Genomic DNA, 15,000 nt, shown 5'->3' with positions numbered 1-15,000 from the left:
GGTTTGGCTCTTAGAGATTTGAGCTTCCTTCTTAAAGTTGAAAGGTTAAGCTACAAGGCCACAGTGTTAGAGGCAGAGCGAAACACCCAACAGAATGAAGTCACATTTACAAACTGGGTAGGTTTCCAGCTCTGAATGCTGATTGGCTGACAGCCGTGGTATATCAGACCGTTTACGACGGCTATGACAAAACATTTATTTTTTACTGCTCTAATTACGTTGGTAACCAGTTTATAACAGCAATAAGGCACCTCAGGGGGTTTGTGGTATATGGCCAATATATCACGGCTAAGGGCTGCGTCCAGGCACTCCGCGTTGTGTCGTGCAATTGCTGATTCTTCCTGTTACAAACACCAGTACCAGAGTGAGTGGTAGTGACTTCTTTTCACGTTCTACTGCCCTGCCTGGAGTGTGTATTTACCTGACGAACAGGTGTTCAGAAGGTGTGTAGTCCTACCTGGAGTGTGTATTTACCTGACGAACAGGTGTTCAGAAGGTGTGTAGTCCTACCTGGAGTGTGTATTTACCTGACGAACAGGTGTTCAGAAGGTGTGTAGTCCTACCTGGAGTGTGTATTTACCTGACCAACAGGTGTTCAGAAGGTGTGTAGTCCTACCTGGAGTGTGTATTTACCTGACCAACAGGTGTTCAGAAGGTGTGTAGTCCTACCTGGAGTGTGTATTTACCTGACCAACAGGTGTTCAGAAGGTGTGTAGTCCTACCTGGAGTGTGTATTTACCTGACGAACAGGTGTTCAGAAGGTGTGTAGTCCTACCTGGAGTGTGTATTTACCTGACGAACAGGTGTTCAGAAGGTGTGTAGTCCTACCTGGAGTGTGTATTTACCTGACCAACAGGTGTTCAGAAGGTGTGTAGTACTACCTGGAGTGTGTATTTACCTGACCAACAGGTGTTCAGAAGGTGTGTAGTCCTACCTGGAGTGTGTATTTACCTGACCAACAGGTGTTCAGAAGGTGTGTAGTACTACCTGGAGTGTGTATTTACCTGACCAACAGGTGTTCAGAAGGTGTGTAGTCCTACCTGGAGTGTGTATTTACCTGACGAACAGGTGTTCAGAAGGTGTGTAGTCCTACCTGGAGTGTGTATTTACCTGACGAACAGGTGTTCAGAAGGTGTGTAGTCCTACCTGGCCCAACCCTGACAGGCTGTTTCAGAAGGTGTGTAGTCCTACCTGGCCCAACCCTGACAGGCTGTTTCATGAAGGGAGTAGGACAGACCATGAAGGGGTTATATGGCAGGTCGATGAGGAGGATGGGGTAGGGAGCCATGAAGGGGTTATATAACAGGTTAATTAGGATGAAGGGAGTAGGGCAGACCATGAAGGGGTTATATAACAGGTTAATTAGGATGAAGGGAGTAGGACAGACCATGAAGGGGTTATATAACAGGTTAATTAGGATGAAGGGAGTAGGACAGACCATGAAGGGGTTATATAACAGGTTAATTAGGATGAAGGGAGTAGGACAGACCATGAAGGGTTATATAACAGGTTAATTAGGATGAAGGGAGTAGGACAGACCATGAAGGGTTATATAACAGGTTAATTAGGATGAAGGGAGTAGGGCAGACCATGAAGGGTTATATAACAGGTTAATTAGGATGAAGGGAGTAGGACAGACCATGAAGGGGTTATATAACAGGTTAATTAGGATGAAGGGAGTAGGCAGACCATGAAGGGTTATATAACAGGTTAATTAGGATGAAGGGAGTAGGACAGACCATGAAGGGGTTATATAACAGGTTAATTAGGATGAAGGGAGTAGGACAGACCATGAAGGGTTATATAACAGGTTAATTAGGATGAAGGGAGTAGGACAGACCATGAAGGGTTATATAACAGGTTAATTAGGATGAAGGGAGTAGGGCAGACCATGAAGGGGTTATATAACAGGTTAATTAGGATGAAGGGAGTAGGGCAGACCATGAAGGGGTTATATAACAGGTTAATTAGGATGAAGGGAGTAGGACAGACCATGAAGGGTTATATAACAGGTTAATTAGGATGAAGGGAGTAGGACAGACCATGAAGGGTTATATAACAGGTTAATTAGGATGAAGGGAGTAGGACAGACCATGAAGGGGTTATATAACAGGTTAATTAGGATGAAGGGAGTAGGACAGACCATGAAGGGGTTATATAACAGGTTAATTAGGATGAAGGGAGTAGGGCAGACCATGAAGGGTTATATAACAGGTTAATTAGGATGAAGGGAGTAGGACAGACCATGAAGGGGTTATATAACAGGTTAATTAGGATGAAGGGAGTAGGACAGACCATGAAGGGGTTATATAACAGGTTAATTAGGATGAAGGGAGTAGGACAGACCATGAAGGGGTTATATAACAGGTTAATTAGGATGAAGGGAGTAGGACAGACCATGAAGGGGTTATATAACAGGTTAATTAGGATGAAGGGAGTAGGGCAGACCATGAAGGGTTATATAACAGGTTAATTAGGATGAAGGGAGTAGGGCAGACCATGAAGGGGTTATATAACAGGTTAATTAGGATGAAGGGAGTAGGACAGACCATGAAGGGTTATATAACAGGTTAATTAGGATGAAGGGAGTAGGGGAGACCATGAAGGGTTATATAACAGGTTAATTAGGATGAAGGGAGTAGGGCAGACCATGAAGGGGTTATATAACAGGTTAATTAGGATGAAGGGAGTAGGACAGACCATGAAGGGGTTATATAACAGGTTAATTAGGATGAAGGGAGTAGGACAGACCATGAAGCGGTTATATAACAGGTTAATTAGGATGAAGGGAGTAGGACAGACCATGAAGGGGTTATATAACAGGTTAATTAGGATGAAGGGAGTAGGGCAGACCATGAAGGGGTTATATAACAGGTTAATTAGGATGAAGGGAGTAGGACAGACCATGAAGGGGTTATATAACAGGTTAATTAGGATGAAGGGAGTAGGACAGACCATGAAGGGTTATATAACAGGTTAATTAGGATGAAGGGAGTAGGACAGACCATGAAGGGTTATATAACAGGTTAATTAGGATGAAGGGAGTAGGACAGACCATGAAGGGGTTATATAACAGGTTAATTAGGATGAAGGGAGTAGGACAGACCATGAAGGGGTTATATAACAGGTTAATTAGGATGAAGGGAGTAGGGCAGACCATGAAGGGGTTATATAACAGGTTAATTAGGATGAAGGGAGTAGGACAGACCATGAAGGGTTATATAACAGGTTAATTAGGATGAAGGGAGTAGGACAGACCATGAAGGGGTTATATAACAGGTTAATTAGGATGAAGGGAGTAGGACAGACCATGAAGGGTTATATAACAGGTTAATTAGGATGAAGGGAGTAGGACAGACCATGAAGGGGTTATATAACAGGTTAATTAGGATGAAGGGAGTAGGGCAGACCATGAAGGGTTATATAACAGGTTAATTAGGATGAAGGGAGTAGGACTGACCATGAAGGGGTTATATAACAGGTTAATTAGGATGAAGGGAGTAGGACAGACCATGAAGGGGTTATATAACAGGTTAATTAGGATGAAGGGAGTAGGACAGACCATGAAGGGTTATATAACAGGTTAATTAGGATGAAGGGAGTAGGACAGACCATGAAGGGGTTATATAACAGGTTAATTAGGATGAAGGGAGTAGGGGAGACCATGAAGGGTTATATAACAGGTTAATTAGGATGAAGGGAGTAGGGGAGACCATGAAGGGTTATATAACAGGTTAATTAGGATGAAGGGAGTAGGACAGACCATGAAGGGTTATATAACAGGTTAATTAGGATGAAGGGAGTAGGACAGACCATGAAGGGGTTATATAACAGGTTAATTAGGATGAAGGGAGTAGGACAGACCATGAAGGGGTTATATAACAGGTTAATTAGGATGAAGGGAGTAGGACAGACCATGAAGGGGTTATATAACAGGTTAATTAGGATGAAGGGAGTAGGGGAGACCATGAAGGGGTTATATAACAGGTTAATTAGGATGAAGGGAGTAGGGGAGACCATGAAGGGTTATATAACAGGTTAATTAGGATGAAGGGAGTAGGACAGACCATGAAGGGTTATATAACAGGTTAATTAGGATGAAGGGAGTAGGGGAGACCATGAAGGGTTATATAACAGGTTAATTAGGATGAAGGGAGTAGGACAGACCATGAAGGGTTATATAACAGGTTAATTAGGATGAAGGGAGTAGGGGAGACCATGAAGGGGTTATATAACAGGTTAATTAGGATGAAGGGAGTAGGGAGACCATGAAGGGGTTATATAACAGGTTAATTAGGATGAAGGGAGTAGGGGAGACCATGAAGGGTTATATAACACGTTAATTAGGATGAAGGGAGTAGGGGAGACCATGAAGGGTTATATAACAGGTTAATTAGGATGAAGGGAGTAGGACAGACCATGAAGGGTTATATAACAGGTTAATTAGGATGAAGGGAGTAGGGCAGACCATGAAGGGTTATATAACAGGTTAATTAGGATGAAGGGAGTAGGACAGACCATGAAGGGTTATATAACAGGTTAATTAGGATGAAGGGAGTAGGGGAGACCATGAAGGGGTTATATAACAGGTTAATTAGGATGAAGGGAGTAGGGCAGACCATGAAGGGGTTATATAACAGGTTAATTAGGATGAAGGGAGTAGGACAGACCATGAAGGGGTTATATAACAGGTTAATTAGGATGAAGGGAGTAGGACAGACCATGAAGGGTTATATAACAGGTTAATTAGGATGAAGGGAGTAGGGCAGACCATGAAGGGGTTATATAACAGGTTAATTAGGATGAAGGGAGTAGGACAGACCATGAAGGGGTTATATAACAGGTTAATTAGGATGAAGGGAGTAGGGCAGACCATGAAGGGGTTATATAACAGGTTAATTAGGATGAAGGGAGTAGGGGAGACCATGAAGGGTTATATAACAGGTTAATTAGGATGAAGGGAGTAGGACAGACCATGAAGGGTTATATAACAGGTTAATTAGGATGAAGGGAGTAGGGAGACCATGAAGGGTTATATAACAGGTTAATTAGGATGAAGGGAGTAGGACAGACCATGAAGGGGTTATATAACAGGTTAAGTAGGATGAAGGGAGTAGGACAGACCATGAAGGGGTTATATAACAGGTTAATTAGGATGAAGGGAGTAGGGGAGACCATGAAGGGGTTATATAACAGGTTAATTAGGATGAAGGGCGTAGGGCAGACCATGAAGGGTTATATAACAGGTTAATTAGGATGAAGGGAGTAGGACAGACCATGAAGGGGTTATATAACAGGTTAATTAGGATGAAGGGAGTAGGACAGACCATGAAGGGGTTATATAACAGGTTAAGTAGGATGAAGGGAGTAGAGCAGACCATGAAGGGTTATATAACAGGTTAATTAGGATGAAGGGAGTAGGACAGACCATGAAGGGTTATATAACAGGTTAATTAGGATGAAGGGAGTAGGGAGACCATGAAGGGGTTATATAACAGGTTAATTAGGATGAAGGGAGTAGGGCAGACCATGAAGGGTTATATAACAGGTTAATTAGGATGAAGGGAGTAGGGCAGACCATGAAGGGTTATATAACAGGTTAATTAGGATGAAGGGAGTAGGACAGACCATGAAGGGTTATATAACAGGTTAATTAGGATGAAGGGAGTAGGACAGACCATGAAGGGGTTATATAACAGGTTAATTAGGATGAAGGGAGTAGAGCAGACCATGAAGGGGTTATATAACAGGTTAATTAGGATGAAGGGAGTAGGACAGACCATGAAGGGTTATATAACAGGTTAATTAGGATGAAGGGAGTAGGACAGACCATGAAGGGGTTATATAACAGGTTAATTAGGATGAAGGGAGTAGAGCAGACCATGAAGGGGTTATATAACAGGTTAATTAGGATGAAGGGAGTAGGACAGACCATGAAGGGTTATATAACAGGTTAATTAGGATGAAGGGAGTAGGACAGACCATGAAGGGTTATATAACAGGTTAATTAGGATGAAGGGAGTAGGGGAGACCATGAAGGGTTATATAACAGGTTAATTAGGATGAAGGGAGTAGGGGAGACCATGAAGGGTTATATAACAGGTTAATTAGGATGAAGGGAGTAGGACAGACCATGAAGGGTTATATAACAGGTTAATTAGGATGAAGGGAGTAGGACAGACCATGAAGGGGTTATATAACAGGTTAATTAGGATGAAGGGAGTAGGACAGACCATGAAGGGGTTATATAACAGGTTAATTAGGATGAAGGGAGTAGGACAGACCATGAAGGGGTTATATAACAGGTTAATTAGGATGAAGGGAGTAGGGGAGACCATGAAGGGGTTATATAACAGGTTAATTAGGATGAAGGGAGTAGGGGAGACCATGAAGGGTTATATAACAGGTTAATTAGGATGAAGGGAGTAGGACAGACCATGAAGGGTTATATAACAGGTTAATTAGGATGAAGGGAGTAGGGGAGACCATGAAGGGTTATATAACAGGTTAATTAGGATGAAGGGAGTAGGGGAGACCATGAAGGGGTTATATAACAGGTTAATTAGGATGAAGGGAGTAGGGCAGACCATGAAGGGGTTATATAACAGGTTAATTAGGATGAAGGGAGTAGGACAGACCATGAAGGGGTTATATAACAGGTTAATTAGGATGAAGGGAGTAGGACAGACCATGAAGGGGTTATATAACAGGTTAATTAGGATGAAGGGAGTAGGGCAGACCATGAAGGGGTTATATAACAGGTTAATTAGGATGAAGGGAGTAGGGCAGACCATGAAGGGTTATATAACAGGTTAATTAGGATGAAGGGAGTAGGACAGACCATGAAGGGGTTATATAACAGGTTAATTAGGATGAAGGGAGTAGGACAGACCATGAAGGGTTATATAACAGGTTAATTAGGATGAAGGGAGTAGGACAGACCATGAAGGGGTTATATAACAGGTTAATTAGGATGAAGGGAGTAGGGCAGACCATGAAGGGGTTATATAACAGGTTAATTAGGATGAAGGGAGTAGGACAGACCATGAAGGGTTATATAACAGGTTAATTAGGATGAAGGGAGTAGGGCAGACCATGAAGGGGTTATATAACAGGTTAATTAGGATGAAGGGAGTAGGGGAGACCATGAAGGGGTTATATAACAGGTTAATTAGGATGAAGGGAGTAGGGCAGACCATGAAGGGGTTATATAACAGGTTAATTAGGATGAAGGGAGTAGGACAGACCATGAAGGGGTTATATAACAGGTTAATTAGGATGAAGGGAGTAGGACAGACCATGAAGGGTTATATAACAGGTTAATTAGGATGAAGGGAGTAGGACAGACCATGAAGGGTTATATAACAGGTTAATTAGGATGAAGGGAGTAGGACAGACCATGAAGGGTTATATAACAGGTTAATTAGGATGAAGGGAGTAGGGCAGACCATGAAGGGGTTATATAACAGGTTAATTAGGATGAAGGGAGTAGGGGAGACCATGAAGGGGTTATATAACAGGTTAATTAGGATGAAGGGAGTAGGGCAGACCATGAAGGGTTATATAACAGGTTAATTAGGATGAAGGGAGTAGGGGAGACCATGAAGGGTTATATAACAGGTTAATTAGGATGAAGGGAGTAGGACAGACCATGAAGGGGTTATATAACAGGTTAATTAGGATGAAGGGAGTAGGACAGACCATGAAGGGTTATATAACAGGTTAATTAGGATGAAGGGAGTAGGACAGACCATGAAGGGGTTATATAACAGGTTAATTAGGATGAAGGGAGTAGGGCAGACCATGAAGGGGTTATATAACAGGTTAATTAGGATGAAGGGAGTAGGACAGACCATGAAGGGGTTATATAACAGGTTAATTAGGATGAAGGGAGTAGGGCAGACCATGAAGGGGTTATATAACAGGTTAATTAGGATGAAGGGAGTAGGACAGACCATGAAGGGGTTATATAACAGGTTAATTAGGATGAAGGGAGTAGGGCAGACCATGAAGGGGTTATATAACAGGTTAATTAGGATGAAGGGAGTAGGGGAGACCATGAAGGGGTTATATAACAGGTTAATTAGGATGAAGGGAGAAGGGCAGACCATGAAGGGGTTTAGGGTTATATAACAGATCACACAATGACAAGGAAGCGATTGATGGGTACTTTGAGCTTCATAGTTAAACGACAGAACAACGATGGTGGAAATGGAAAAGAGGGACGAGGTCTGTTATTTCTGAATGTGACTCAAATGACACCTGATTCTCTACACTGTGCACTATATTTTCCCATACACGGCTCATAGGGTTCTGGTCAAAAAGTAGTGCACTATTATAGGGAATACTAGTGCCATTTGGGAAACAGCCTGATTCTGTGGCGGTCCTCCCAGACAATCGTCTCTTACCTCTTATAGGCGTGCCACCTGATTGGTCAATGAATGCAAATCAGATTAGAGAAGAAGAAGAAATGTTAGTAGGAGGGGAGGGGAGGAAGAAGGAGAGGAAGAGAGGGAAGTGGGTGGCTTTGAGAGGAGAAGAATCACAATAGATACTCACAATTATCAGGTCAATAAAGGAGAGAGAGAGAGAGAGAAAGAGAGAGAGAGAGAGACAGACGGACAGAGAGACAGACAGGCAGAGAGAGAGAGAGAGAGAGAGACACAGCGAGAGAGTGAAAGAGAGATAGAGAGACAGAGAGAGCTACAAATATAGATTATTGCAAGTGCTCTGTGTAGTCGTCCATAGAGGAGAATCCATAGGGTCTGGACTGGGTTGGTGTCTGGACTGGGTTGATGTCTGGACTGGGTTGGTGTCTGGACTGGGTTGATGTCTGGACTGGATTGATGTCTGGACTGGGTTGATGTCTGGACTGGATTGATGTCTGGACTGGGTTGATGTTGGTGTCTGGACTGGGTTGGTGTCTGGACTGGGTTGATGTCTGGACTGGGTTGGTGTCTGGACTGGGTTGGTGTCTGGACTGGGTTGATGTCTGGACTGGGTTGGTGTCTGGACTGGGTTGTTGTCTGGACTGTGTTGATGTCTGGACTGGGTTGATGTCTGGACTGGGTTGATGTTGGTGTCTGGACTGGGTTGGTGTCTGGACTGGGTTGATGTCTGGACTGGGTTGGTGTTGGTGTCTGGACTGGGTTGGTGTCTGGACTGGGTTGATGTCTGGACTGGGTTGGTGTCTGGACTGGGTTGGTGTCTGGACTGTGTTGATGTCTGGACTGGGTTGATGTCTGGACTGGGTTGATGTCTGGACTGGGTTGGTGTTGATGTCTGGACTGGGTTGTTGTCTGGACTGGGTTGGTGTTGATGTCTGGACTGGGTTGGTGTCTGGACTGGGTTGATGTCTGGACTGGGTTGGTGTCTGGACTGGGTTGGTGTCTGGACTGGGTTGGTGTCTGGACTGGGTTGGTGTCTGGACTGGGTTGGTGTCTGGACTGGGTTGATGTCTGGACTGGGTTGATGTTGATGTCTGGACTGGGTTGGTGTTGATGTCTGGACTGGGTTGATGTCTGGACTGGGTTGATGTCTGGACTGGGTTGATGTCTGGACTGGGTTGGTGTCTGGACTGGGTTGATGTCTGGACTGGGTTGGTGTCTGGACTGGGTTGATGTCTGGACTGGATTGATGTCTGGACTGGGTTGATGTCTGGACTGGATTGATGTCTGGACTGGGTTGATGTTGGTGTCTGGACTGGGTTGGTGTCTGGACTGGGTTGATGTCTGGACTGGGTTGGTGTCTGGACTGGGTTGGTGTCTGGACTGGGTTGATGTCTGGACTGGGTTGGTGTCTGGACTGGGTTGTTGTCTGGACTGTGTTGATGTCTGGACTGGGTTGATGTCTGGACTGGGTTGATGTTGGTGTCTGGACTGGGTTGGTGTCTGGACTGGGTTGATGTCTGGACTGGGTTGGTGTTGGTGTCTGGACTGGGTTGGTGTCTGGACTGGGTTGATGTCTGGACTGGGTTGGTGTCTGGACTGGGTTGGTGTCTGGACTGTGTTGATGTCTGGACTGGGTTGATGTCTGGACTGGGTTGATGTCTGGACTGGGTTGGTGTTGATGTCTGGACTGGGTTGTTGTCTGGACTGGGTTGGTGTTGATGTCTGGACTGGGTTGGTGTCTGGACTGGGTTGGTGTCTGGACTGGGTTGGTGTCTGGACTGGGTTGGTGTCTGGACTGGGTTGATGTCTGGACTGGGTTGATGTCTGGACTGGGTTGGTGTCTGGACTGGGTTGGTGTCTGGACTGGGTTGATGTCTGGACTGGGTTGAGTTGTGCTGGACTGGGTTGGTGTCTGGACTGGGTTGATGTCTGGACTGGGTTGATGTCTGGACTGGGTTGGTGTCTGGACTGGGTTGATGTTGGTGTCTGGACTGGGTTGGTGTCTGGACTGGGTTGATGTCTGGACTGGGTTGATGTCTGGACTGGGTTGGTGTTGATGTCTGGACTGGGTTGGTGTCTGGACTGGGTTGTTGTCTGGACTGGGTTGGTGTTGGTGTCTGGACTGGGTTGGTGTCTGGACTGGGTTGGTGTCTGGACTGGGTTGATGTCTGGACTGGGTTGGTGTTGATGTCTGGACTGGGTTGATGTCTGGACTGGGTTGATGTCTGGACTGGGTTGGTGTTGATGTCTGGACTGGGTTGTTGTCTGGACTGGGTTGGTGTTGATGTCTGGACTGGGTTGGTGTCTGGACTGGGTTGAGTGTCTGGACTGGGTTAGTGTCTGGACTGGGTTGATGTCTGGACTGGGTTGATGTCTGGACTGGGTTGATGTCTGGACTGGGTTGATGTCTGGACTGGGTTGATGTCTGGACTGGGTTGATGTTGGTGTCTGGACTGGGTTGATGTCTGGACTGGGTTGGTGTCTGGACTGGGTTGGTGTTGATGTCTGGACTGGGTTGGTGTCTGGACTGGGTTGATGTTGGTGTCTGGACTGGGTTGATGTCTGGACTGGGTGTGGATGTCTGGACTGGGTTGATGTCTGGACTGGGTTGATGTCTGGACTGGGTTGATGTCTGGACTGGGTTGGTGTCTGGACTGGGTTGATGTCTGGACTGGGTTGATGTCTGGACTGGGTTGATGTCTGGACTGGGTTGGTGTCTGGACTGGGTTGATGTTGGGCTGGACTGGGTTGATGTCTGGACTGGGTTGGTGTCTGGACTGGGTTGATGTTGGTGTCTGGACTGGGTTGATGTCTGGACTGGGTTGGTGTCTGGACTGGGTTGATGTCTGGACTGGGTTGATGTCTGGACTGGGTTGATGTCTGGACTGGGTTGGTGTCTGGACTGGGTTGATGTCTGGACTGGGTTGATGTCTGGACTGGGTTGATGTCTGAGACTGGGGTGGTGTTGATGTCTGGACTGGGTTGATGTCTGGACTGGGTTGATGTCTGGACTGGGTTGGTGTCTGGACTGGGTTGATGTCTGGACTGGGTTGTTGTCTGGACTGGGTTGGTGTTGATGTCTGGACTGGGTTGGTGTCTGGACTGGGTTGATGTTGGTGTCTGGACTGGGTTGATGTCTGGACTGGGTTGGTGTCTGGACTGGGTTGATGTCTGGACTGGGTTGATGTCTGGACTGGGTTGGTGTCTGGACTGGGTTGGTGTTGATGTCTGGACTGGGTTGGTGTCTGGACTGGGTTGGTGTTGATGTCTGGACTGGGTTGATGTCTGGACTGGGTTGGTGTCTGGACTGGGTTGGTGTTGATGTCTGGACTGGGTTGATGTCTGGACTGGGTTGATGTCTGGACTGGGTTGATGTCTGGACTGGGTTGGTGTCTGGACTGGGTTGATGTCTGGACTGGGTTGATGTCTGGACTGGGTTGGTGTCTGGACTGGGTTGATGTCTGGACTGGGTTGGTGTTGATGTCTGGACTGGGTTGATGTCTGGACTGGGTTGATGTCTGGACTGGGTTGGTGTCTGGACTGGGTTGATGTCTGGACTGGGTTGATGTCTGGACTGGGTTGGTGTCTGGACTGGGTTGGTGTCTGGACTGGGTTGATGTCTGGACTGGGTTGGTGTCTGGACTGGGTTGATGTCTGGACTGGGTTGGTGTTGATGTCTGGACTGGGTTGATGTCTGGACTGGGTTGATGTCTGGACTGGGTTGGTGTTGATGTCTGGACTGGGTTGATGTCTGGACTGGGTTGGTGTCTGGACTGGGTTGATGTCTGGACTGGGTTGATGTCTGGACTGGGTTGGTGTCTGGACTGGGTTGATGTCTGGACTGGGTTGGTGTCTGGACTGGGTTGGTGTCTGGACTGGGTTGATGTTGGTGTCTGGACTGGGTTGATGTCTGGACTGGGTTGATGTCTGGACTGGGTTGGTGTCTGGACTGGGTTGATGTCTGGACTGGGTTGATGTCTGGACTGGGTTGGTGTCTGGACTGGGTTGGTGTCTGGACTGGGTTGATGTCTGGACTGGGTTGGTGTCTGGACTGGGTTGGTGTCTGGACTGGGTTGGTGTCTGGACTGGGTTGGTGTCTGGACTGGGTTGATGTCTGGACTGGGTTTTATTTGAGACAGTCATCTACAGTGGAGGGAGTATAGACAGGAAAACACTATACAGTGTTATGGGGAGTGAAGGAGTGCATGAGAGAGAGAGATATTAAGTGAGTGAATGAGTGAATGAGAGAGAGAGATATTAAGTGTGTGAATGAGTGAAGGAGAGAGAGAGATCTTAAGTGTGTGAATGAGTGAATGAGTGAAGGAGAGAGAGAGATATTAAGTGTGTGAATGAGTGGATGAGTGAAGGAGAGAGAGTGATATTAAGTGTGTGAATGAGTGAATGAGTGAAGGAGAGAGAGAGAGTGATATATTAAGTGTGTAATTGAGTGTAGGAGAGAGAGAGATATATTAAGTGTGTAATTGAGTGAAGGAGAGAGAGTGATATATTAAGTGTGTAATTGAGTGTAGGAGAGAGAGTGATATATTAAGTGTGTAATTGAGTGAAGGAGAGAGAGTGATATATTAAGTGTGTAATTGAGTGAAGGAGAGAGAGTGATATATTAAGTGTGTAATTGAGTGAAGGAGAGAGAGAGATATATTAAGTGTGTAATTGAGTGAAGGAGAGAGAGTGATATATTAAGTGTGTAATTGAGTGAAGGAGAGAGAGTGATATATTAAGTGTGTAATTGAGTGAAGGAGAGAGAGAGATATATTAAGTGTGTAATTGAGTGAAGGAGAGAGAGTGATATATTAAGTGAGTGATTGAGTGTAGGAGAGAGAGAGATATATTAAGTGTGTAATTGAGTGTAGGAGAGAGAGAGATATATTAAGTGTGTAATTGAGTGAAGGAGAGAGAGAGATATATTAAGTGTGTAATTGAGTGTAGGAGAGAGAGATATATTAAGTGTGTAATTGAGTGTAGGAGAGAGAGTGATATATTAAGTGTGTAATTGAGTGTAGGAGAGAGAGTGATATATTAAGTGTGTAATTGAGTGAAGGAGAGAGAGTGATATATTAAGTGTGTAATTGAGTGAAGGAGAGAGAGTGATATATTAAGTGTGTAATTGAGTGAAGGAGAGAGAGAGATATATTAAGTGTGTAATTGAGTGAAGGAGAGAGAGTGATATATTAAGTGTGTAATTGAGTGAAGGAGAGAGAGTGATATATTAAGTGAGTGAAGGGGTGAAGGAGAGAGAGTGATATATTAAGTGTGTAATTGAGTGAAGGAGAGAGAGTGATATATTAAGTGAGTGAAGGGGTGAAGGGGTAAACAAGTGAAAGCATTTTAGTCCAATAGAAAGGTGTAGGGTGCTCAGGTGTGTGTTCATACTTTGCCTGTGTGTGTGTGTGTGTGGTGTGTGTGTGTGTGTGTGTGTGTGTGTGTGTGTGTGTGTGTGTGTGTGTGTGTGTGTGTGTGTGTGTGTGTGTGTGTGTGTGTGTGTGTGTGTGTGTGTGTGTGTGTGTGTGTGTGTGTGTGTGTGTGTGTGTGTGATGTATGTATATGTGCATGTGTGTGTGCATGTGACTGACCGTGTGTGTATCTAAGTGTGTGTGACTACAGTGGTCATTCTCCAACACATCAGCAATCAGTCAGTGTATGAATACAGTGAGCAGTGAGCGAGCAGCATTAGTGTTGGGTACAGACAGTGTCTGATCCCAAATGACACCCTATTCCCTATACAGTGCACTACTTTTGACCAGAGGGCCCTGATGCGTTCGTGTGTGTGTGTGTCTAGCACTACATAGGGAATAGGGAGCCATGTGGGACCACAGTGAGAGACAGGGTAACAGCAGACAGGTGGGGGTAGCGATAGCTTTCAGAGGTTAAAGCACTTACCAAAGGACTCTGTTGTTTTAAAAGAGATACAGAGAGAAGAAGAAACAGCATAGACACAACATTACAGTCCTTTCAATAGAGACAGTTACACAACCTTGACTTAACCTTTCAACAACCAGCTGACCCACACAGACCTGAACTGGTCAAATATAGTGATGGAGCCGCTGACCAGATAAACGGCAACTATGACTTGTGTTGTTGTCCCATAGCTAAAACTCAAGGTCCAACAAGGACCAATAATGTTCAATAATCGGATAATGTAAACATGTAAAAATGTATAACATGAATAAATTGATTTACATTTCCGGTTAGCAGACAGGAAAAGTGGAAAAGTTAATAACAGCGATACTATAATAGTGAGATGGTCTGATAGCAGAGTATTATAACCCTTCCAGTCACAACAGGGGATATAATTATAAGGGTTCTGGATAGGGAGTGCTGGGGCTGAGCCAGAGGTAGATAGAGAAGCCAAGGGTCATAGTTCAAACAGAAGCCAGAGGGATTGTGGGTCCAGAGTTTGGCCCAAAGCAGAGGAGAGGGAGGGAGTAAAAGTAGCTTTAAGAAAGAAGTACAGGGGAATTCCAATTCCAATTCTCTTCATTGCCATCAGGAAAATCTGGAAGTGGAGTTGGAATTTGGTTGACTATACTCAACCAATTAGAGGGTGAGGGAGCTACCGCTGGAGGTTGGAGTCTCACACTACTGTGCCTAT

The 15,000-nt window shown here is 45.2% G+C and overlaps 1 protein-coding gene across 1 annotated transcript in view; it reads right to left on the bottom strand.

Annotated features, from left to right (window-relative positions):
- Window positions 1-15,000, bottom strand: part of LOC106610542 (receptor-type tyrosine-protein phosphatase delta) — a 205,096-nt gene that overhangs the window by 111,022 nt on the left and 79,074 nt on the right. The window contains 1 exon segment of the mRNA XM_082978641.1: window positions 985-987. Within this exon segment, the coding sequence (XP_082834767.1) occupies window positions 985-987 (3 nt within the window).

Source organism: Salmo salar, chromosome 08, assembly GCF_965601325.2.
Source record: "Salmo salar chromosome 08, fSalSal1, whole genome shotgun sequence".
In the NCBI taxonomy this organism is placed as follows: domain Eukaryota; kingdom Metazoa; phylum Chordata; class Actinopteri; order Salmoniformes; family Salmonidae; genus Salmo; species Salmo salar.
This window is presented reverse-complemented; position numbering and strand designations above follow the sequence as displayed.